This window comes from Pagrus major, chromosome 21 (genome assembly GCF_040436345.1).
Source record: "Pagrus major chromosome 21, Pma_NU_1.0".
NCBI lineage: Eukaryota > Metazoa > Chordata > Actinopteri > Spariformes > Sparidae > Pagrus > Pagrus major.
In genome coordinates this window covers 29,447,602-29,472,746 of record NC_133235.1, presented here as the reverse complement: position 1 = coordinate 29,472,746, position 25,145 = coordinate 29,447,602, and the positions used below count along the sequence as shown (strand labels likewise).

General features: G+C 42.1%; 1 protein-coding gene across 1 annotated transcript; it reads right to left on the bottom strand.

The window, feature by feature from the left end:
* Positions 1–1,742: 1,742 nt before the first annotated feature.
* vipr2 (vasoactive intestinal peptide receptor 2) lies at positions 1,743–24,952 on the bottom strand. Its single transcript, XM_073491699.1, has 13 exons — positions 24,911–24,952; positions 24,181–24,286; positions 18,205–18,318; positions 15,282–15,373; positions 9,873–9,970; positions 9,055–9,187; positions 7,135–7,285; positions 5,978–6,038; positions 4,787–4,856; positions 4,372–4,463; positions 3,351–3,480; positions 3,197–3,238; positions 1,743–1,916 (listed from the first exon to the last, which is right to left on the bottom strand). Exons 1-13 carry the CDS (start codon positions 24,950–24,952, stop codon positions 1,743–1,745), a joined length of 1,305 nt encoding a protein of 434 aa, XP_073347800.1.
* Positions 24,953–25,145: the final 193 nt, after the last annotated feature.

The following is a 25,145-nucleotide window of genomic DNA, read 5'->3' as shown; positions in this document are numbered from 1 at the left end:
ACATGTAAAAGACAAACATTGTACAAAAGCAAGCTTTTCTTTTTTTTTTCTTGTTATCTCACAAAATTTACATCTCACAAGTAAACTGACACGTCAACAGCCGTTTATCAGCAGCGATGAAAGAAAGGCGAAACACTGAGAGTATCATGCAACTGCTGCGAAACACCCGCTGTATGAACATCACAAATATTATTCCCATTAATAAGCAAAGTTATTTTCTTTTCCTGGATCCACCTGGAACTTCTGCTGTCACCGGTGACTGATGAGAGTGAAAATATGTTGAGGCGGACTGTCGACTCTCAACGTGTTTTTACTGAACAATGTGAGCCGGATTTTAAGACACTTCTGGCCACGGCAAACAAAACTGATGGGTCGAGCTGCAACGACTGATCGATTAGCTGTCGACTCCGATAGCGGTCCAGCTTGTGGACGCTGTTAGCTTAGCAGCTACTGTGAGGATTTCAACTTTAAAAAGGGTAAAAACAAATTGACGGATCTCGGAGCTTCCGGAGACTTGAATTATGAGCTGTATGGAGCCATTTTATGGGTCCCTGGTGATAATATTTCACTGGAAATCATAAAAAGATTAATTTTATAGAAACAGCTTATCTTCCTCGCTGCTGGTTGAATTTCCTTATGTAGGTCAGTATTAAACTGAGACTGTTTCAGCACCAGCAAAACCTCCTCGTAGCTGCGTTTAACGCTTCATCGACTTCAACACCTTTTCTATTTTTCCAGTTCAAGTCTTTTAAGATTTGGCTTACTGAACCAAATCTTGAGTATTTGCATTCCTTCGGATTAAAAACACTCCTCAATGGTTATATGGGTATTATTTTCCCCTGTGGGATGGGGCAGAAAGAAAACTGAATTTTGGGTGGGAGTGATCAAAATGGCTACACGAGCAGGTGGGAGTGGATGGAAATCCTGCAGCAGCAGCGAGGTGTGGGTTCGAATTAACAGCTCTGTGCAGACCTCCTCTTTAAGTCTTTGATTTGATGGTTTTTTGTTCCATTATTTTGTGTTTTCTGCACACATCTCTGTGGGATGTGATCCCTCACTGGCTTCCCACTGAAAACCTCAGTCCTGCCTCGAAATTGCACAAAAACAAGTCTGTGAAATGTGTCCTGTACTCTCTCCGGCTGAGTAACGACTGAAACTGTATGAATGAAGCTTGTCAAGAAATCAAGTGTCAGCGGTTTTTGTCACCGATCTCAGCAGAAGCTCCCGTCGGACGCACACTCTTTGATTACGCGACGTCTTCAGTCTGAACGTCCTGGCATTTCTTCATTACAACAGCAGCGGTGTCAAAACCGTCGAAGCACAGATGGGTGTGGAGCATGCACAGCACTTCTCGATGACAGCAGTTCATTAAATATCCATTAAAAATGATGCGGTTTGTCAGAACAGTTCAGGTTCTGGATCAATAAAAAAACCAAAAAAAAAACAACCCTGTTTACCAGAAGCCCAGATGAGCAGGGCTCATGTGCTGACCTGGGTCAAAATCCATTCATGAAGCAGTGATTTTAACAAGCTTCAAGTATCAGATGGGTGGGTGCGGCCACTTTAACCTCTTGATGGTGATCAGAACCACTTGAGGTCCACTTCAGGTACAATTTGAATGCTTGTAGTGGTTCCCACCCATGTGTTACTTCAACTTTGTGTTAAAATCACCTGTGAGACTGTTCGACCCAGGTCAACCTGCAGACTGTCTGATTGTGTTTTTTAAAGTGTCCGTCGGGTCCTCACAGCACCGTGGTCTCCGACTGCAGGATGGACTGCGTTCGAGAGTTGCGGTGAAACTGCGCCATGTGCTCTGAACCGTTCCTGGAGGCGAAGGTGCTGTTGAAGTGGCGATCTCTGCTCAGGCGGCAGTTCAGACACATACTCCGCCACTTCCTCTTCAGTTCGCCTTGAACCTGCAGAATTAGATGAACAAACAAGTTAATCAAACTTATGAAGGGACAAACCGACCTTAACGAAACATCTCATTTACCCGCAAAATGTTCTGATTCACAGTCAAAATGTGACGGCTGATGGCCAACTGTGATAACACCTCACGATGAAACAGTCCAAATATAAAGGGACTTTTTGTTTAGCACATGTTACACTATCCTGTAAACAGAGACCTTATTTAAGCAGAGTAAGAGCTATGTAGCCTTTAAACACCGAGACAGATTTACGACTCTTATTCAAGACATAACAAAGCTTCACTTCTAGTCAAATCATGTCACTTTGTGCAGCTTAAACTTGCAATGGACAACCTTTTGGACTTAACTTATCATTCTGAAGTAAATACTGTTGTTACAGTGTAATGTCTGGAGAAAGACGACACCATCCATGTATAGATTACTTCTTATAAACCTCACGTTCACAGTGCTGTTCGGTCTGTAACCAGGCTGGATTTTTCACGGAAAAATTAAGGAAAAGGACCATAGAGCAACCAAAATAGAAGGAGGCATCGGTTTCCCCCAGTTCACTATCCACAGGTAACATTTACATTAGTTTTATAATAAATCCATTATCATATCGCTAAATCTGTTCTTGTTTATGATGATGTAGTCTGTACTTTTTTTCCATCTGTGACTGAGTTTAAACTTTATCTGATCGGATCAGTTTTATTAACGGGAACTGGGTCAGTTTCAGCTCTTTGAGACGCAGATGTTCGGAGTGGGAGAACGATGATAAGCAGTCCATGTTTAAACAAAAAGCCCCGTTTGCTTTTTTTTTTTTTTTTTCCAGCACTTGCTGTTTGAATAGTATAAATCCAAAATATGTTTAATTAAAATAATGTTCTGGTGAAATGAGGACACGGCTCACATACGTTCGCTCCGACCAAAACAAATTGCCAAAATCATTTATCAAACGTTTTTTTCCACTTTCAGACCACAATGAAACGAAGCTGTGTGTTTCCCTAAATAAGCCCGTTATCAGCTGAGTGCAGAAGCATTAATGGGGATATTTATAATTATATATTTACAATTATATAATTAGATTTTTTATTTTTATATTTATTTATTCTTTTTGACTCTAAAATCAAATACTAAGAGGGGGAATTATGTTTCGTGCAAATGGATTTTGGTTGGAAGTCGTACGCTCGGTCCTGTTTGTGATTACTGTGTTTAATCAGTTTCACTTCTCACTAATATTTCTTAATATCACATACTTTACTTTGTCATTTCATACAGCGTAAGCTTACCTCACTGTTCAGGAAGCAGTACAGAATGGCCACCACCAGACCCTGAAAACAAACCCAACAAATATCAGAAGTAATTCAACATATTCTTAAACTTACATTACGATAAGATGCTGTAATAGACGTGGTGTTGTGGAGGGACTAAATAATACGGCACCTGAAAGGATCCGAGGGCCAAGTCGAAGATGACTTTATAATGTTCTGTGATGGATTCGCTGAGAGAGACAAAGACCACGTAGTGGATCCCAAACAGAGGGATCAGCAGGAGAGTGGATTTGGCCAACCTCCTGAGAGAAAAACAAGGAATGAACAGCTGTTTTCTAACACCACCCACCTCCAACATGAGGAGGACTTCAGTTGTTGGCTGTTTGCCAGCCTTGTTGGCTGTAAAAACAGAATCGCACCTCATCTTGTCAGGACCTCGGAGCAGCGGATACTCCAAAATGTTGGTATATAAAACTGCACAGCCATGCACTATCTGCATGGCTGTGGGAAAAAGGTTTAGCAAAACTTAATACATCAAAACCACAGATGTAGTGGTGTATTACCCCTACAACTCCCATGAAAGACGAACAAATCCTTCCCACCGTTATCACTCTCCAGCTGTCGCCTCTGCTCAGCCCTGCACTGGAATACAAGATCGCTGACACTGAATATTCACGTAAACAGACAAAAAGATTCAGCGGACCGAGCCGAGCACGTCCAGGCTTTCTCATCACCTCTTGCTTTTCCTCGCGGCTGCAGGACACGTGAGCACCTGACAACTAGGCAACAGCTCAGATTTTCCTGGAGGGTAAAAATGCCTGAAGATTAAAATACGCTGCCTGTGACCGGGCCAAGACTCAAACAGACGCTGAATCGTGGAAGAATGTGCCGCTCCCTAGAGGTTTCACCCCCCTCCCGTTTCTCAAAGGCCGCATCATGAAACGCTGTCTAGTTGCATCAGCGTTAGCACAACTCTTACCTCTGCAGGCAGCAAACCACCGAGGGGATAAAACATGTTGTGAGCATTTCAGATTATCAGGTTTCTTTGTTATATTTTTCAGCTGACTCGAGCAGGTGAAGCTTTTAGTGACACATAAACGTTAACATAATCTATCAACTTCTATCAAAAATTGAAACCGAAAAAAACAGGTTTGTAGCACAAGTGGGTAGATTAAAGGTCCCGTGTGAGATACCTGTATTGTGATTGGTCGTTGCCGCCGACGTCGGGACACCTCAGCTTCTGAACCAAGATCCGAATGATGCTCATGAACAGGATGAAGTTCACCTTGGAGACAGGGGAGGAAATAAATATATCGGAAGCCCGAAAACCCACAAGGGGGATTTTATTTTGCTGTGTTGGACATTTTTCCACCCCCAGAAGACGGTGAATGAAAAGTTCAGACAGAAACTCAATCCTGATTGGCTGCAGGCTGTCGAACATCTCAATTACAACAGTGAGTGTTGTCTTTTTAGTTCATCACTCTCTGAACACCACAGGATGGCGTCTGTAACGCACAAGAAGCAGGAAGAAGCCTACTACTACTTTTTTACCCCGACAAGCACGTGAAGCACCTGCAGATCAACAGGAGGGAACGAAGCTCCACCTACCGTAATGGAGAAAACGATTGGTCCATTGATCACCCAGTTCGGTACGGGGTTGTCATTTGTCTCCCAGCATCTGACGGTACAATAAATAACCATAATGAAATGGTTAAATAAACATAATGTACGTTTTTTCTGACAATGTTTTTAAGTCATTTGTGTCTTAAATAGTGCTTCACATCCTTCAGGGCAGGTCACAAATCCATCCATTAGTTTTTGGGCTGCAATACTTGAAGGCTAAGCAAGAAGTCCTTCTCCTCGGGGATTTCCTGCAGCTCTTCCTTGAAAATCCCAACGTATTACCACATCAGATATATATATAATCCCTCCTGAATGTTCCCTGGGTTTTTTTTCCCCCCATCTCTATATGTGCACCTTTTTCTGAAAGCTTAAAGGAAACTGATGCAGCACCACCTGAAATTGTGGAGGCGAGTGTCGCCGACGGACACAAAGAAGAAGTCGGGACAATGGCGGATTACAGTCCTGGAAATGATCTTCCTCGAAACATCACAATGTATTTAGAGGTTACAGAGACCACCGCTGTCTACAACAGTGCCATCGCTTTGTCCTCTACTGGATGTATTGCTTAACATCCTTGGCAACATAACGGACGCATGGAAGTATGTGGACAGGTATGATTACATTTTTTGAGAAAGACGGATACATTTTCATTTCTGTGGAGTTATATCCTCGCTGTCCTCTGTCATCAGACTGCGGCTCTGTAATTGTTGATGCAGAGTTGTTTCACAAAGTCTCGTTAACAACACGCCCACTCAGTTCGACTCGCTTAATAACGAGCCGCGGTGCCAGCTGTAATAATGTGCAACAGAAGCTGAGCGGATCCATGATACCAGGCTCATAATGATCGCTGCTCAATGCAAATCCCACCAGCTGACTTATTCAATAACGTGCTCTTTGACATGGGATCTTATAATCCCGGAAACTGAGCCCCGTAGGATTACCCGCTGACAGAATCTAATTGATAAAATATAATTTGTGGACTAATGAAACAACATGAAGTCCTGTTGAATATCGACGCATGCCGCTGTCTAATGCTGATGATGTCTCCTATCACATAATGAAGGAGGAAATAATGAAGAAGTAAGTGCACAACATGCGATCGTACGTTCCTCTGACACAAAACAAATAACAGATGATGAGTAATATTCTGAGGAGAGGTTGTTTGGCGGCGCTCACCCCGTGTCCTCCAGGTAAATCCTCGTCAGCACCCACGCAAAGACGAACACGGTGGGGATTCCTGCAAAATGCCACAAGAAAACATTGATATAACGTAGGTAAAACATTATGCATCAGTTTGAAAGAATAACATTTATTTCACTATTTATTGTGTTTATTTTAATCTTTATTTTACTACTATGTGATGTAATTACTTAAAACTATAAATTACCAGTTGTTAATTTATAGATTATATAAGTAAACACTACATCAAAATTAAAATGTATTCATTTAAATTACAATATTACACTTAGCACACGTATTCCAACACGTTAGATACGAGAATAAAGCATGATACTTCAGAACATACTGAATTATAATCGTGAGTTTACAGTAATAAATGCTAAGATGCCTATCGCACACACAGTAAAGGGTCTGGTAAAAGAAACTGACTGTATAATAATGTAGAAATCATTTTTTAAAGGCTGCTAAGGGTCTCAGTCAAAACCAAGAAAAGTTCGTAGCGTGGGATCATTGGAGTTGTTGTCTTCACCACCACTGCTGATGAAAATCTATCTGACGTGACTGAGACAGAAATGTTTAAGAACGAGGTGATATTAAAGTTTTATTAGTGTTACGTTACGTCTCCTTCACCAACTTCATCTGATGTTTCCCCCGTAAGATTTAGCAACAGGGGACCAACGGAAACACATCGTTACCTCGAACAGTCTTGGAAACATTCAGGATTATTTTACAACACAATGGCAAGTTGGAGAACACAACTGCAAGTCAGAAAACACAACAGCAAGTCGGAAAAAAAGCACTGCACCGAGATCTATCGTGTGTTGAAGGTTCAAAAAAAGAGCTCTTTTCAAATCAATTTGGGATCTTAGGGCTTCTGGAGAGCTTCCTGATTATGTTCGTTGAGCTGTATGGAGCCATTTTATGCTTTTCTGTCACGTCTCCAGCTACTTCAGTTGTTAAGGAGAATGCTGTAAAGCTGTTTTGGTGTGAAGCTCCAAAAAAATGTTCAAAACTTCACCCCGACTTTTTCCTTCAGCATGGGGGTAAGGAGATAACAACTGAGTTTTCAGTTTTGGGTGAACGAAAAGCTGCTAAACTTCCTATTAAATCACATCTGACTGAATGTAGTTTTTTTGGACTGCGAGCCAGCTCACCCCAACCGATGAACATGTAGACGACGAAGTGTCTGTTCTCGGAGAAGATGACGACGAGCAGGGTGTGGAGGTACAGACCCTCCACCAGCAGCCAGAAGAAGTTGGCCATGATGAAGTACTGGAAGAACACCAGACTGGCTTTACATCCCACCTGAAGAACACAAAGGTCAAACATCTTAACTCTGGACCTCGTGTTAAAACATTAAAAGGTTAAATGACACAAAACTATCAATAATTCTTCAACAGGGACTATTAACCTTTAAGTCATAGTGAGCCTCTAGAGCACACTATTTTTTTTCTATGGTACAGACTCCTACATCCACAGAGACACCGTGGGCCTAATGAGGCTTGTCTGTGGGTGTACGTTCCCCTTTTCCACCGGGGCGATCGATGAGCTCACCAGGAGGATAAGCTTTAATTTGCAGATCACAACGTTACAAGCAGCGAGCAGATGGGAGCGTAAAAGGTCAGACACTATTCCTTTAATGACAACACAGAGATTTTTTCACTCTTGAGAGGAAATGAATGCAAGTAGGAGGCATTTTTATGCCTCTTTCAGATAGTGACACAGGAAATGAAGGACAAAGAGATAAAACAACGTCTCACGGTGGATTTGATCTTTAACGCTTAGCCACAGGTGTGCTCCATTGTGTGCATATTTCCTGATTTAAATAATGATTAATTTTGATTTCATACTGTATTTTATTTAAGATAAAGTTCCTTCACAGCTGTGATTAACACTGAAGCTTCTCTTATCACTTCTGGCCGATAGTCACCGATGTGCTGGAAATAAAATATTTGATCTGTATTTGATGAACTTTGCAAATTAAAACCTCACAGTGTACAACTTTATTAGATACACCTAGCTAAAACTAATGCAATCTAATGCCATTAGGTAGCTAGTAAGGAGGGAGTACTTGGCTGAAATGAGTATCTGGTACGTATACTGAACTGTCATCTGCGTATAATGTGTCAGTATCCATACTCGTGATGAAGGAAAGTCCTCAAAAGTTTATTTATTCAAGTTTAGTAAAAACTTGATCCTTAAATCTTATGTTTTGATCTGAAGCTAAATCCTGAGGCTGTTGTGAAGTCCTGCGGTGCAGTTCAAATTAATTATTCATATTACATTTAAGTATTTCTTGTTTCTGCAAACTTGATCTTTTAAAAAAAAATCCGTCTGCAGCTTTGGGGAGGACAGCAGCAGCTCAGTAACAAGAGATTCTTTCACCAAAAAACTTTTATTTATTAAAATGTCCAGACAAACTCCTAAATCCACCTCATCCACATTAATCTGTGTGATTCGAACTCGTGCATGCTCCACAATGTAGCTACATACCGTCTGTGCCTCCTGACTGCCAGATGAAGCGTATTCACTGGTGTAGCAGTGATTATTTTGAACACACAGATAAAGTGTGGAGAAATGGATGATGCAGCCGGAGTAGTTTGTTTTTTTGCTGCGAGTCTGGATCCCCACTGGACTCTATTATAAGCGCTGAACCTCCAAATGAACGGGTGTTTTGTATCGAACACAGATGAATTTGAAAAGTTCGGCAAAGAAAACAAAATAAAATAAACATTTTGGTTTTGCTGCCAGAGGTATGGGACGTTATTTGCACTGTTATCAAAATATGCCAACCAGCATGCAGCATGTGGCCAGAGTTTCCGTCATCCCTGGTGTCAGTTAATGAACTCAATAATAAAAATTCAAATAAACAGAAAAATGTGAAGCCTCATTTCTGTAAAACCTAATTTACATTTCATTTTACAGACTGGTAGCTGGAAGCATCGAACTGAAACAGTTTTCCCCCCTGTGACAGTTGTGCTGTTAACACACGAGTGTGCAGCTTCCTGTTTTTCTGTCTTCCTCAGGCAAAGACTCGGCCTCGGTGAGGACGGAGGTGGAGGCGGTGACCTCACCAGTGACGGCTGGCTGGAGCACTGCGAGTTTCGGTTGAAGAGGATGTCGTCTTTCACCAACACGGCCACAGCTCTCAGGATGAAGGAGAAGAAGAGGTTGAGGTGGATGTAGTTCCTGGTGCAGTGGAGCTTCCTGTACAGAAAACAACGATGTTATGATGTGTACCACATGCTGTATGTATTGTCACACTGCTTGGTTCAGTATGAACGAGCAAAGGCGGCGGCGAGGCGAGCCTTCATTGCGGCTTTCTGACTCTCCTGGAAGCTACAGCGACAGAGGACCAAATGAAACGCACCATCACCCATATCTCTGGTGTGAAACTGTGAACTTGAAAATTTGGAATAATGTCAGTACACAGCTGACAACAACTGACATTTCAATGCAGGAATCTTACATCTTCTATTTGTATCTTTCATGCCTTGCTGATTCATGCATATTTTCCACGTTGCTACTCTGGTCAGATCTCCAGTGGCCTTTTTAAAAACTAATCCCAACAGCAGAGAAAAGAAGAGAGAGAGAGAGAGACAGCTCCAATCAACATAATTTAAATGAACAAACTGAATAAAAGTAAATCCAATTAACGCGTAAACTGAGAGGCTGCCACACACACACATCTGTTGACAATTAAAGATAAAGCTGTGAAATTAGCGCTCGTTCGTTTCGAACCAAATTAAAGTGACAGCCTCTCCTCAGATCGCTCGCACGTCACGCCAAGACCTGAAAACTGAGCTTGAAATGAAGACCACCCACTCTTCTTCTTTTCCCTGTATCTTTTTTATCTCGTGTATTAATGTTGCACAGTAACGTGCGGTCTTACCGGAACAGACAGAGGATGGCGCTCCCCGTGGTGAGGGCGATCAGAGACAGGCTGTGACCCAGAGTGTACAACGTCTGCACGACCATGTAGAAGACCAGCTGCAGACGAGAGACAAGAGGAGCAGTTACTCTTTTATTCTCAGTGTGTTTATCATGACAGGGGCGGCACACCTAAATTAAACTGGTGTGAAATTACCACAACAGTTATTGTGCTTTAATACTGTCCTCTGGTCAGATAAGCAGGATCATCCAGAGTGCCGGCAGCTGTTTTAAAATTTTTGTTGATCCATTATATTCTCATTCTCAGGCTCCAGATGGTTAAAACTGCCTGTATGTCATTTAATTGCTTAAATTAATAAACAGAAAGGACACAAAATGAGGGGTAAACGTGAAGAGCTCGAGGAAGATAGGAAAAGGAAGAAAAAAAGGAATCTTAAGATAGATCTCAGCGTTATGTCCTGACTAAAAGTATAATCTTCATTATTGTTGGTCACAGCTGAAGATCTGGCGATGTTTGCTGAGTTCTCTGCCAGAAAAGCTCACTGGTTTCGAGGTGAAGTGAGCTAAGAGGAGGAGGAGGCGGTGGTGGTGGCACAGGGGCGAGCGAGGACAGCACAATGGACGATTCAGCGGTGCCGTTCGTGACCCAAAACGAGCCAAACGAGCGGACGGGAGGAGGCTGCAGTTACAAAACAGCGAAGAGCCACAAAACAGGAACTCACAGGCTGAAGTTTAATGCCACAATATTCCACGTGAGGGGAAACAATCTCAAAATGAAGGCTCAGTGCAGTTTATATCAAGGACAACAGACTAATCAGTTTCCTCTCTAATATAATTCTTGCTGGTCTTGACATCTTTAATGTACATTTATCAAACAAAATCAGTTTGGATACTAAAATAAAACAACAGAAAAATCAGGAATAATGAGGACACGGAGACTAAAGTACCACGCAGAGTTTGTCTGTAAGTTTTTCTGGTCTTTTGTCCCACAATAAGACTCTCTGTGACCTTTTGTTCTGCTTCCAGTCTGTATTGTGAAATGTCATGTAATGTGTCGGCACCAATTAACCAGGTCACATTCAGGAAAAAGAAAACACACTGACATTATTTGACCTTAGTTTCCCGTGTTTTCTTTTTAGGGGACATATTTTGGGATCTAAATGTCTTCTAAGTAACTAAAGCAGCCATTGCAGCCACAAAACAGGCTGCAATGGCTGCAAAGTAATCGTCGGCGGCAACTTGGACCTTCAAAGTGCATCTTTTTAAATTTCTTGTTTTTGCCACTGACTCAGAACGAAACTCTAAGTGTCTGACAGCCTCATGGAAAGGATCCCTGCAGAGACAGACCTCTTTGTGTAAACAGCTGTTATACCACTCTCTTCAAAGCCACCAGACTCCATTCATAAAAACAGTAATTTTGCCGTGCAGAACATGGGAGTGCTTTTCTACCACGGCCTGACGGGTTGATTTGTTTGTCTTCTTCTGAGACTTTGGTGTTTTTGAAGGGTTACCTCGGATCCAAACATTGAACCAAGTCCAACACTGTTTGTACATGTTACTGATTTAGATTCAAATATGTAAAGATGTGGCCGAGGTTGTCAGGAATGAACCTTTAAAGATAGAAAGAAAAAAAAGCAAGAAGGAAGAAGGAAGGGAAACTGAATGGGGAAATAGACGCTTGTCAGTCTGAAGAGTTTTTCCCTTCAAATAATTTGTAATTTTTCATCTTACAAGAATTAAAAAATGCATTCTAGTGACTTTTCAGAAAAAATGAATCAACTTCCAGTAAAAAGCAGGTTTCATGAAGTTGTTTTGATTTTCATAGAAACAAAGAAAACAGAATAATTTCAGAAAGAAGTAAAAGACATTTACAGCAAAAGTACAGACAAAATATCTTACCAAAAAATACACTGATATATGCTGATTAATTATGGATTGAATCAGAAGCCCTTCAGTTGTTTTTTTGGTATTGTTTGTCTGAACGTGTCTCTGAAGTTTGACCAAACTGATGTAAAAATATTATCATAGTTGTTGCAGAAGTAAAAGAAATGAAACAGAATTCAGAGGATGAAAAACATTGTTCATTGTTCGCTCCTTTTCTGGAGCTTTTTCCTTTCAGAGGTTTCATCAGGACGTAAAGTCTGTGTCTCTTGTGTTTTTTAAAATAAATGTGATGCAATGAGGCTTTTGTGCTTTGAATGCAGCTTTGCATCAGATCTGAGGGTTATTACACTGTAAGTGTCGGAGGAGGAAAAAGACAGAAAATGTTGTTTGTTGATGATAAAACTTCCCGGCATGAAGCGCTGACGACCGTTTTCCTGTTGGAAAACAGAAACGGAGGTTGATTAAATTCTCTGAGTGCCTTTCTGTTTGTGTGTGTATGTGTGTGTGTGTGTCCTGTTATCTTACTTCCTCAGAAAAAGGTGTTATGTGTTTGAGTTCCTCTCCTGAGTTTGTTTTTATGGGAACATCAAGGCCGGTTTGTTTGATGAGAAGCTTAAACAGGTGTGACGTCGGATTTGCATTCTGTTTAAATGGACGAGTCCGATTGTGTGTGTGTGTGTGTGTGTGTGTGTGTGTGTGTGTGTGTAGCTGTGTGTGTGTGTGTAGGGGTGAGTGTGTGTGTGTGTGTGAGAGAGAGAGATATGCCTCATGCATAAATCACTGTCACAATCAAAATCTTGCTCCCGATGTCGTCTCAGCACACACCTCTCAAAATGTATATTTAGCCCCTTTTAGACACTCATTAAAGATTTCACTCTCTGCTCTCGAGTCTGCAGAAGTTTTACAGTCACTTTTTATTTTTTTATATAAAAGTTGTGGAAGAAAACTTTGAATGTGGCACAAGTCTGTGAGGCACTCCCTGTACAGCCTCCTATAATTACTGCAATAAACATATCAGTTAATTATCATAAATGTCGTGAATAGGAAGTGAACAAAGAGAACAACACTGCTTCTTCACATTGTGACATAAAGTCTGAATAAAGCTTTCAGCGAATAGAAGCCTATGAGTGAATGACAAAAAGCCAGTTTTATGCACTTCTGTCTTTACATGACAGGGAGGGAAGAATCTGCTTAGAGTTTGGGAAAACGTATTTTTTATCTTCTTCCTTCTTGATTAAATGTATTCTGTGATATAATTTACATGCAACAAGCAAAAAACACGATGGATGGATGATGGAGCGACGTAGGCTACACGGCTACGGAAGTAAACAGAGGCTACAGGTAAACAAAGCAGGGCACAAAATGGAGAGAGGTCTTCAGGAAGAAAGAAGAAATGTAGTGATTATAATAAACAGCTGATCAGTCACGTGGGCTGAATGTTCGCTACGTCAGAGTTTATCCTGCAAATCTGTTGCATTGACTCTGATTCTGAAAAGACTAAAAACCACCTCCAGTGAGCGTACGAACCTTTTACTGAAGTTCTTCAAAATGCTTAATGGAAACACAGCTTGTGTGAAAACATGGCAACAGATAAAAAGAACTTGTGGTTCTTCATACACCAGAATTGTGTTCACGCACAGGAACAAGCTGTCTCTAACAGTCCGCTGGAGTCCAGGTTAATTAGCAGAACACATTTGCAATTCTTGTAATTCTTCTGTCATTTGGTTTCTTCCAGATTATGTTTTTTCCCCCACGTGCTGTGATGTATCCTTTAAACAAATTACATTTTTTCAGTCTCGTGTTCAAGACGTCGCTACAGACAGTTCAAACACACGTCTGCTGCTCACAGATGACAGTCGGCGGAAAACAAAAAGTGCATTTATATTCCTTCAGAGCATGAAGCTCCTTTTGATTTTAAGGTTGAGTAATCCACTTTACAAAAGAAAAGCCTGGTGTGTGCACGGTTCTGACCCGCACCGCTAAATCTGTTTGTTTCAGGGAAGCTGTGAACTCTTTTTTTTTTGTCTGTATTATAAAAGTTCATTCATGTTCTGACAGAATTCAAGGATTCTTTCACCTTTGAATCCTTTCACGCAGATATTGAAGTATTGCGGTAAAACATGAAGAGTCTACAAGAAATATAAATGCATCTTTTTCTTCTTTTGTCCTGCAGCAGCTGAAGGTGAAGCACCTTTGATCCGACCGGCGTGAAATATTGTTCAAGATGTTTTGGGTGGGTTGTATTGTAGAGGGAGTTGTGCTCAGGCCGAGACATCAAAAAAGCAAAAAGCAAAAAAGGAAAAAAGGGTTAAAGAAACAGAAGTGGAAGAGTGACAAACGGGGAGACAGTTAATTGAACGAACACAATGGGCGATTCAGAATGAGATCGGTCGTGACCAGAGCTGAACCTCGGCAGTGAAAGAGGACGGGAGCTGCAATTATCACCGCCAAGGTCGGACGAGGCCAGACATTCTGCTTCTCTCAACTGTTTGGCTGGAGGGAGAATCACAGCACGATCAAAACAACAACAAAACACACTCACAAAGTTTGTCCTCGTAACACCTTCAGGTGTTTTATGGTAATGATTCACCCCAGTCAGCACCGTCAATGGTCTACGACTTCTGTTTCAGCAGCAAACACTAATGATTTGACTATTTTTCACTAGTCGAAGGAGAGTAGGGGTTTCTGACACCGACTTCTGAGGTGAGAGGACAAAAAGCTCCATCTCCCGGGCTGGCTCTACTCGGTTTTGACAATGACACCTGACCTGCTGCACATATACTCATTAAAAAGCTGTGAAGCAACAGCTCTGTGTCAGCTCATTTTAAAGTCCCCAGACTCCCTTGAGAAATAGTGATATTTTGTGAGTTGTTGAGTTCAGAGAAACTTTATAAACTTTGTGAAACTCTGTCTCTTAGAAATTCTTAATTATTTGGACCACCTTGTAAATTCGGCAAGTGTTACACACATTATATTCTTTCTTTGTGTAACAATAATTGTGCACGTTAGTCACAGTGATGTACGTGTAGCATAAAGAGCAGGAACGTTATGTATCCTTAAAAAAAAATTTAAGAGACGAGGTTCTCAACAAACATGTTACCAGGTTTTTATTAAACGTTTGATTGAAGGTTCAGATCTGAAAGTGTCCTGCAGGATGCTGTTTTCTAGGAAACACGGAATTAAAATACTTGTTCACAATGTAATCTGAAGGGTAATGGTGTTTCCACGGGTGTTTTTCTCACTCAGTGACGCAAAACACACACAGTTGCTCACATTTAAACGAGTATCACACTTCTGTCGGACATATTAACCTTTTAAAGATTCGGCCCCTTCGACACTAACCGGTGTTAATTAACATCTGACCCTGCAGGCTTCGTCAATTACAGGCTGCTAATGGTCCATGTAATGTTGCAGCAGCTTTTTCCTGCTGCAGTCAGAATTCATCAGTGTTCGGGGGAAACGCTGCTCTGACATTTACAGCAGCGACACGACGCAGAGGAGCACAGTGAGACACTGTTTACTGTACCTTGTCCTGGACGATGTCTGACCCACACACGCTGTTGATGTTTGGGAACACGTCCGACCATCCTGCTGACGTGCAGTTCCTGCTGATGTTACCTGTGAGGGAAGAAGAGAGACATTAAAATCATCTCCGCACCAACTGAGACTCTCTTTGTGAAGCAGTGACGTCAAGCATCAGTCAATACTGAATACAGTCTGCATTACCAACATGCATTTCAGTGAAACGGTCATTAACACCCAGATTTTCGACATATTTTCAATACAGTCACTGCAGAAATGCACAGAATCTGCCATCGTTCTGTCTTGACCGTGTTTTTAACTGTGTGTTAGCATTTGAAAAGTGTTTTGCAGGTGGTGGGAGAATGAATTATAAAAGAGATACTGAATGTTTTTTGGATGGAAGCAATGAAAAAGGATTCGCAGCTCGGCCCACAAAGTTATCACAAGCCGAGATGGCTGCCAAACAGCCGACAGCAGTTTTTTAAGGAGACATTTCCAGCCATTTTTCACGGGACATCAAACCATCTCCGTCTGTGATCTCGGCGACCAAACCGTGATGTTTTCTTAACCTCACCAAGTGGTTTCTGTGTCTAAACCTAACCAGAGCAGAAGCACAGCGTTGTGACGAGAGAGAAATAGAAATTGAAGCTGAAGAATGGGACGGACAACCTGAAAACATCACGTCTGTGGTCACGGGTAGCGCCGGCGCTGAGGCATAATAATATTTGAAGCCGATGACAGTGTTTTCTTTAGGAGACGACACCTGGAAAAGGACGTGAGTGTATTCTGACCCTTGTCTTGTTATGCGCTCCCTCCTTCTGTGTTTTCTCCTCCTCTGGCCTCCTTCCCGTCTCTCTGGTGCTGCTCATCAGCTCTATCTTTAAGGGAGGTTGGAGGAGAAGGAGCTCTCCTCTTCCACAGACCGAGCAGTCTCTGTCCTCAGTTAGTGTTTCGTTTCCTTTGGAGGATGGAGGTCTGGTAGTCCTGTTTTTCTGGAGTCTTTTCTCAGTCTGTGGAGTGAAGTTCTGGGTCCTGCGGCCCGCTGCGTGGCTGGCCCAGACTTCCTCCATCTTTTTATTCATTTTGGCCTCCAGTCTGGTATTTGTTAATAAACCTCTACATTATTTTGCAATCTTGTTCTGCGGGTCACAAGGTAGAGCCGACTGTAGTCTGAGATGAAGTACCACAGTAGTGTCGCTCCAAAACATGTCCCGTTAACGTGAAGCTCAGTTTAACTCGGCGTGTTTAAAATGAGCAACACGTCCAGGAGGCAGTGAAGCTCCCGAGGGACATTTTCTGGGTGTCCCGATGCCAGAATCGCTGCAATGCACTGCAAGTGCATCTTTCCCAGAATGCACTGTAAAAAAAAGCATGAGTGTCTCTTGCTCACTGACTGTAAGTAACGTCACCACACTTCTGCCTCACTACCCTCTTAACAAACCCTCTTCACAGTGTCCCAGCAGGGTAAACACGACAGAGGCTGAGCGAAACCTTTTAGTGGGTAACAGTGAGTCACATGTAGGTAGAGATATTAACACGATGAGATGTTGTTTTCACCGTCGTGATGTCTGTGGAAAATCCCACAGGGAGCGGTGCTGGAAGATGTCGGACCAAACTTCATTTACATTCCCATCACATTTACCTTTATTCACTGTTAATGAGGACACAAGTAGTGCTGAGTGCAGCTGAACAAAGTCTCAGTAAAGTAAAGTAAAGAGTCGGGGGAAACTTTAAAATGCTATTTATTGATTCGAGAAAAAATAAATTGGTGCCAGATGTTGATTTTCTCCCCTTGGTAATAATCCTAATTATTTTTTTGTTTTCTCTGCACTTTCAAACGAAACAAAGACATCCAATAACCTCCTGCGGATGATGTTCATCTTACATAAAGTTTTTACTATTTCTGTCAAATGTTGTGACTTTGGGGGGATTTGGATCGGTCCCAGACCAGGGAAGCCTCGGCCTGAGACTTTGGCTCTGAACATGCCGCTGGGTGCTTACGTAATGTTGAGTCATCAATCTAAATCAGAGCTTGTCTCAGAGTGGAAGTCCAAAAACTGCCATCTGGTCACTGGCTGGAAGTGGATTCAGCAGGGAACCAACCAGCACACGTCCACACGGACGAGATGACAGAGGGTGAGCCGAGGTAGAAACACAGATCCGACAGTCTTTCTATTGATCTATGACGCGGTGATTTGATCGTACAATATAATGTACGTCTCCTCTGATACACATCTACTGTGTATGTGTATATACTGTGTGTAAGACGAGGGATCATGAAGGATTCTTGAGACTCCAGAGGGAATCTTCCAGGAACTTTTGAGAGGCTCCAAGAAAAACGGGTCCGTTGGAGTATAAACCGAGATGACGCGACTCGCTCTACTCTATCCGAGGGGCTCCGGGTGCGTCCTCGGGTTCTCAGTCAGATCCGATCAGGATATCCTCCCCAGCTCGGCGGTCTCGTCTGAATCTGGTCACCTCTGGCTCCAGAAAAATCGAGATGGCGACGGCCGTAACGGCAAACTTTAACACAGCAGTCCAACCGAGTGACGCGTGACATAACGGTGGCTCTGTGCACGATTTATGATGCAGTCTGTGGGTGAGATTTCATTTCCAAGGTCAAGAGTGATTTGTGAACCTCATGTTTTCCTTCACAGCTGGAACTTTACACAGAAAAACACCTTTTTCTCTATGTGTTATATCCTCTTATTGGTCCTACTGGACACAACTCAGCTTATTTGATGAAGTTTGATGTATTCGTACACGGCCGAATGCACAAATTGGATATTTCCTAGATAATTCCCGACTGTCACTTATTCATTTTTCATCTTTGCTTCTAGGAAATCAATAGGTTGTTTTTTCTTTCTCATCTCCCCAGCTTTTAAATTAGTAACTCGTCATCAATTGTCAATGAACACATTTCCTACCATTTCTGCCGAACACGGTCCTGAGGACTCTCGGACAGGTGATGGTGACGACCTCTCCGACTTCAGCTCGCTCCCAGCATGCTATGCTGTCCCAGGCTCCTCTGCATCCGGACACTGTCAAAAACCAAAACGTGGCTTCATGAGAACATTTTCACACAGAAACATCAAATACAGAGTCGCAGGCACCGCCGCACGTCTTAAAATAAGACCTCGAGGACACTACATCCTCATGAAGCACTGTTGATTTTCTGAACGCAACCTTTTTAGACGCCATCAGAGTGGAATATAAAGAAAGAGCGGCCCACCCGGCCTCCAGACACAAAACAAACAAACTGCTCCTTAAAATAGCTCCCCCAGCTCTTCAGCATGAGCCTTAATGGGTGCAAAAAAGTGCTGACAGCAAACTGAACAGTCGACAGGCTTTTTTAGCGACGGATGAGCGGAGACAGTGTGTGGTAAAAAACGTAGCCTCGACATCTTCGCTAGAGAAACACAGGCAGCTATCGGAGCATCAGACTGTAACGGAGAACGAAAATACTGCGAGGAAAAGAAACCGATTAGCGTCAAGTCGTTAAAAAGAAAAATAACACAGCCGGAGGGATGAGAAGCTAAACAAACCAGTGATCATCTTCTTCTCCTGCCTGTTTCCATTTTATGTTTTCAGTGTTGTTTTCTACAGTGAGAACTGGGTGAGGACAGCACTCAATTAAAATCTCACAGTTCAGCCGACGATCAAAGTTGTGACTTTGAGGTGCGAGAACTGCAGAAGAAGACTCAGCATCAGCATCTCCTCTCGCATTTTAAATTCCGGTTTTGCAAAGAGTTTCATCCGCAGTGAGACGCCGAAACAATCTTCTTCCTCCTTCAGACAACAAAAGTGCATCAGTGTCACCAAAAAACCTCCGTTCAGTGTCTTCCTGCTCTCTGTGATCACCTAAAACCTATTCCTCAAGTGTGTGTTTCCGCTTGTTAAGACTTCCAGCTTCTCACTCGCTCTGGAATTACAAGTTACTTTCTTTGATTCACATTTTTCATTCAACGTGAGATCAGATCATAAAATCATCATCGTTACTTACTTCCTCCTTTTCCTCCTTGTCCCAGGAAGGAACAAGATAACGGATGAAAACTGTCCTTTATTCGTTATCTTGTTCCTTCCTTCTTACCTGCTTTTCCCTTCTTTCCTTTTTTATTATACTTTGTAATACTTTATTATTACTTTGCTATTATAATGTTTTCTTTCTCCCCTTCTTCTTCTTTCCTACAATGTTTAAAAGTAAGTAAGTGGAGTAAAAGTACCCTACAATATTTACCTCTAACCTGTAGTGGAGTAAAAGTACTCTACAGTATTTACCTCTAAGATGTAGTGGAGTAAAAGTACCCTACAGTATTTACCTCTAACATGTAGCGGAGTAAAAGTACCCTACAGTATTTACCTCTAAGATGTAGTGGGGTAAAAGTACCCTACAGTATTTACCTCTAAGATGTAGTGGAGTAAAAGTACCCTACAGTATTTACCTCTAAGATGTAGTGGAGTAAAAGTACCCTACAGTATTTACCTCTAAGATGTAGTGGAGTAAAAGTACCCTACAGTATTTACCTCTTAGATGTAGCGGAGTAAAAGTACCCTACAGTATTTACCTCTTAGATGTAGTGGAGTAAAAGTACCCTACAGTATTTACCTCTAAGATGTAGCGGAGTAAAAGTACCCTACAGTATTTACCTCTAGCGTGTAGCGGAGTAAAAGTACCCTACAGTATTTACCTCTAACATGTAGCAGAGTAAAAGTACCCTACAGTATTTACCTCTAAGATGTAGCGGAGTAAAAGTACCCTACAGTATTTACCTCTAACATGTAGTGGAGTAAAAGTACTCTGCAGTATTTACCTCTAACATGTAGTGGAGTAAAAGTACCCTACAGTATTTACCTTTGAATTTACTCTCTGCCTCTGCTACTCACTCTCCTGCCAGCCCTCCTTCTTTCTGTCTCCCCTGTGCCGTACCTCCGTGTCAGGTGTATAAGAACTGTTCTGATCTGCTGTCTGAATGAATTTGCGCTGACCGTCCTTCCTCCTAACAGCTGGTCGTTCTCATCTAAACCTCACTTGTGAAAATCAGTTCATCAGACCGCTGAAAAGAAAAAGAAGGTGGTCTGAAAAAAGAGTCGGTGAAAGAGAAGAAGTAACGGAGACACTGAGAGGGCACGAGAGGACGAGAGAGGAGGAAGAGCGGGAGAACAGATGTCTTTGGGGTAAAAACAGCTCCGACACAAATCCAAACTCATCAGTGCATGAGGAGAACTGCAGCTACCCGCTAAGTGATCCGTTCTTTTCTCCGTGCACTTTCACAGAAACACTCAGAAACACATCGGAGGGCCCGTCTTTAAGAAATGCACAGCAACACACATCTGCAGGGAAGTCCTCCCTCTCTGTGTGTCTCTCTCTCTCTGCTTCATGCTATTTTTATTCTTTATTCACCAGAAAGTGACGGCCGACTGAGCACCGTGCCCTTTTTTTTTTCTTCTTTTCAGCGTCGCACTAATTCAATTTCACGCAGTTAGTCAAACAAAGGGACTTCTTTATCCGACCTGTATGACGGGACTCCATCAACCTCCTCCCACCACAGACCCTTTAATCAAATGTTTGGATGCACGTTCTGAAGGCAAACTCCATTTTCATTTTGTGCGACATCCCAGATTTCATAGATGGAGCATTAGTTGTGACTAACTCTAACTCTAACTGGCTTTCGCTCAATGGTGGTGAATCCAGTGAGGTGTCACGACCTTGAGCACAGAAGTGTGTGAGATCTGGTGGCGACAGAGTGAATCTCCTGCACTTTAAACCTCGCGGCAGGCAAAAGGAAGCAGCAGGTGACTTCACGTCGTCACTCAGGGAATATTTTTAGGCACGCGGGCAGCGAAGGCACCAGGGATCAGATTTCAATATCGCCATGAAGTTTTGTAAAGACATCCGTGTTCTATAAAAAGCTGAATCCTGCAGACTTAAGTGATTTTCAGTAACGTCACTGTGTAGTTATAAACTCTGTTTTTTGTGTGAAATGTCTCAACAATTACTGGATCGACTGTCCAATGACTGGAATTTGGTCCCAACACAATGAAGTGAAGTCACTTTGATGATCAAATAACTTTTCTTTGAGCAACACCGTCTTATTTTTCCTCTATTTACTTCAGTTTATGACCAAACGTCACGATATTGTCCCACTCAAATATCGCGATAGACAATATTATCTTGTTCCAGTCCCTTGGCGCGCCATTTTCTGCAGCTTTCAACCGTAAATAATGCCAAACTGGTGAGCATCCGTCTTATCCCCACCTCTTCAAATATCGACGTGCATTGCCTCTGTTGGCTCAGCGTGCATGTTCTTTTCAGAATAAAAGCCCACAGATGCTGTAATAGCTGTTCAATATTCAATATTGTGAAAAAATGTTTTAAAACATATGACGGCATCTATAGCGATATTCAATAATATCTAATATCGGCTGAAGCCCATGCAACGATAAATTCAAGAGACGGCGTCCAGTGGGACTTCATTAGCTGTACATCCTAAACTGAGTTGAGTGCTTACATCATCCTAAATGTTACGGTACCGGTGTGTTTCATTTGGTCGCCTGTTGCTTTAACTTAGAGTCAGAAAGGGAATAAAACTTTTACTTCGTCAGTGAGCACTTCTGCCTGAGTCACATCAGGTATGGTGCTTGTTGAACAATGACAATAACTCCCATGATCCCACACTAATTACGTGAACCCTGAGCAGCAGAAATTACAAACTGTGCCTTTGAAAATCTGAGATAAAGTTTCGTTCCTGAGCTTCGAAAACAAACGTTATCAAACAATCTCACCTCCAGACGGACTCAGCAGCACTTCTGGAGTTTTAAAACTCAACTTGAGTCCTGACTTGAACTTTTAAAAACCAGCTGGCGGTAGGAGACTTCATTAATAAATAAACCTGAGGTTGAGGGTTTGATTCCCACTGGGGCTGAGCGGTCTGAATGTGAAGTCCGACAAATTGAATTGAAACGACTCCGTGAGCAAACTGCTCTCCGCCGCAGCAGACGTTTCACCCCGGAGAGAACGAGAGCCGTGTTATTATTTTTGCTCTACTTCGTGTCGCTGAGCTTTAATTAACGCGATGGCGGCGGGAGGATTCACATCACTGGAGAGGAAAGTCAGGCTCGTTAACAGCGCGGGAACACTCGGGCAAGTACAACTGTACCTTTAGTCTGTGGCAGATAAAAGAAAAGGCAGTATGACATTCACTTGATAGATAAGACCACCAACTGTGGCGGTCCAGGCCCTCCAAAACATGAGAACACAAAGAAACTTCATTACTGCTTCATTAACTTGAATTTGTTTCACCTGGTGTGTTATCACCCGGCTCATGTGAAAGCCTCCAACTGGCTGTGGCTTTTTTTTAATGAATGCCCTTTTAATGATTAAGTCACGACAATAAAGGAATTTTAAATATAAATATTTTTTGCAGTCCCCAGGTGGCCTCTGGAAATAACTTTTTCTCCGTTCTTCCAGAAGAACCGAACAGAGTTCTCGCTCACATTGCACGAAAACAGAGCCAGAACCAGTCCTCTTCTCTGTTTCGTGCTGAGGTAAAGAGAAAGTTTGGTTAGTTTTCTCATTTCCAAACTAACGAGATCATATAATAAGTATCTAATAATACGAGCGGTCTTGTTTTATAAATGTCGAGCCACTTCAGCGCCGTGATGATGATGATGTAAGGAGTAGGTTACATCAGACGCGAGCGTTTCCTCTGAGGGAAACAGCAGCAGCACATTTCATCTTCATCACAACGACTTTCCTTCCAAACTTTTTTAAACACTGTTCAGAAGTTTATTATAAGACTTCAGACAGCTGATAAGGTCAGTGATAGTCATTAATGGAGTAATCTGGAGCGGGTAAATTGAAGGTTTAGTGTCGCTTTACAATAAATAAAATACAGAACTTCCTTTTAATCTGTAACTGTTTGTTTTCTTTTGTTTTATTGTCGTTGAAAAGCGATTAAAACATTTTCTTAATGTCTTATTTCTCATGTATTTCTGTACTTTGAATGTCCTTGTGTCTGATCGGTGCTTTACAAATAAACTACAAAAACAATAATCACGTTCGGTCATATCAGACCATATCTGGCAACCTGCATGGAGAATCTGCACCGAAATACAGGAAATGATTGTTTATTATGTGCAAAGCTCCACGTTTGTTTTTCTGTCCTTGTAATCAATATGATGTGTTTGAGCAACAGAGGATGTGACTGAAATCAAAGAATATAAGTTGTGAGAAGGTTTAAAATATAGTAATATATCAGGTTATAAACTCTTTAACACACTATATTTACTGTTTTCTTCCCATACATTATTCAGGAGTTGATCCCTGATCCGAGGTTTGACCTTCAACTGAATGAAAATAAATGTGAAATAATTAAGATGATTTTTCTCAAAGATGGTCCAGATACAAGTCTGCACACTGAAAAATGAATTCGGGCTGAGAAAAGATGGAATATCACAGCAGATTTCGTATCGAACACAGACAGGCAGTGTGTGCATGTTTAGAGGTAATCTCACATTTCAGCTCTGAAGGTGTCAGATCAGGTGTGATTACATACATTCACAGCTACATCACACAGGATGTCACCTGCATGTATCCGCTCAATAGGAGAAAGGAATCTGAACTGGAATCTGCTGGGTTTTTTTTTCATTTTGAGAAGAAAAAACCGAATACAGAAATATTAGTTAATATTAAAGCTGCTCACGTCCTCACACATCAGAGGCTCGAATCAATGTACAGACTGCACGTATGAGAGCTCATTCAGTCCACGCACTCGACTTCTGCTCCAACTTTCTTGTTCTCAGATCCAGTTCAGCTCCACAAAGTTTTCAGTTTGAAGTTTCTCTCTGTGTTGCTCGAGTGAAATGAAAAGTTTCTAACTGCAGCTCGGTTGAGTGATTGTGACCTTTATTGCTGTTGGCATCCTCCTCCTCCCTCAGCCTCCTCAGACACTCCGCCTGGTCTCTCTCCACCTCCAACAGGAAGTTACAGGTTGGATGCCGCCCATCAACCTGCGGAGGAAGTGAAGTGAAAGATTCAGCCAGGTGTCATGCAATAAAAACTTTAAATATCGAGACATACCCTAGGGATGACTCTCTCCTTTCTCTTTAACAATGAAAAGAAGAATTATTAGCAATCTGGATTCGACCAAAAAACGTTTGCTGTTGATTTCAATCAGTAAATAACCTCAGAAATCCCTTAAAGACGAGAAAAACACAGACTGAATCGATTTAAAGACATTCACCCATCCTTCTCTCTGACGCTGGAGGCAGCAGGCTGAGCGAGGCCGTCCAGACGTCCCTCTACCCAGCGATATTTTTCAGCTGCTCCTGGAGAATCCCAAAGTGCTCCAGGCTAGATTGGATAAATAACCTCTCCAGTGTGTTATGTGTCTCCTCCAGGGTCTCCTAACACTCGGACGTGGCCAGAAAACCTCTAAAGGAAGATGCAGGAGGCGGCGTCCTGATCAGACGCCATACAGAGGAAACGTGTTTCAACCACATTCTCATTCTTTCACCCAAACCTCGGGATCATAGGTGAGGGTGGAAACTTAGATTGGAGTGGTAAATTGAAAGCTTTGCCCTCTGGCTCAGCTCCCTCTTCACCACAGTGGTCTGCTACAACACCTTCATTACTTCGTAAGCCGCACCGATCCACCTGTTGATCTCAGGCTCCATTTTACCCTCAGGAACAAGACTCGAGACATCCTTCACCTGAGGCAGCAACTCACTCCCAACCCAGAGGGCACAAACCACCATTTTACAGAAGAAAACCGTCAGACATGGAGGTGCTCACTGCTCACACTCGCTCCAGTGAAGGATATATATATATATTTTTTTTTAATTAAAATTAACAAATGCACTGAATAGC

Coding starts and splice junctions, on each gene's coding strand:
- vipr2 (XM_073491699.1), bottom strand. CDS start 24,952: ATGGAGCCTGAGATCAACAGGTGGATCGGTGCGGCTTACGAA. Junction 9,971..15,281: donor CAGACATCGTCCAGGACAAG/GTACAGTAAACA, acceptor TCTCGTCTGCAG/CTGGTCTTCTACATGGTCGT. Junction 1,917..3,196: donor ACTGCTTCCTGAACAGTGAG/GTAAGCTTACGC, acceptor CTAATTCTGCAG/GTTCAAGGCGAACTGAAGAG.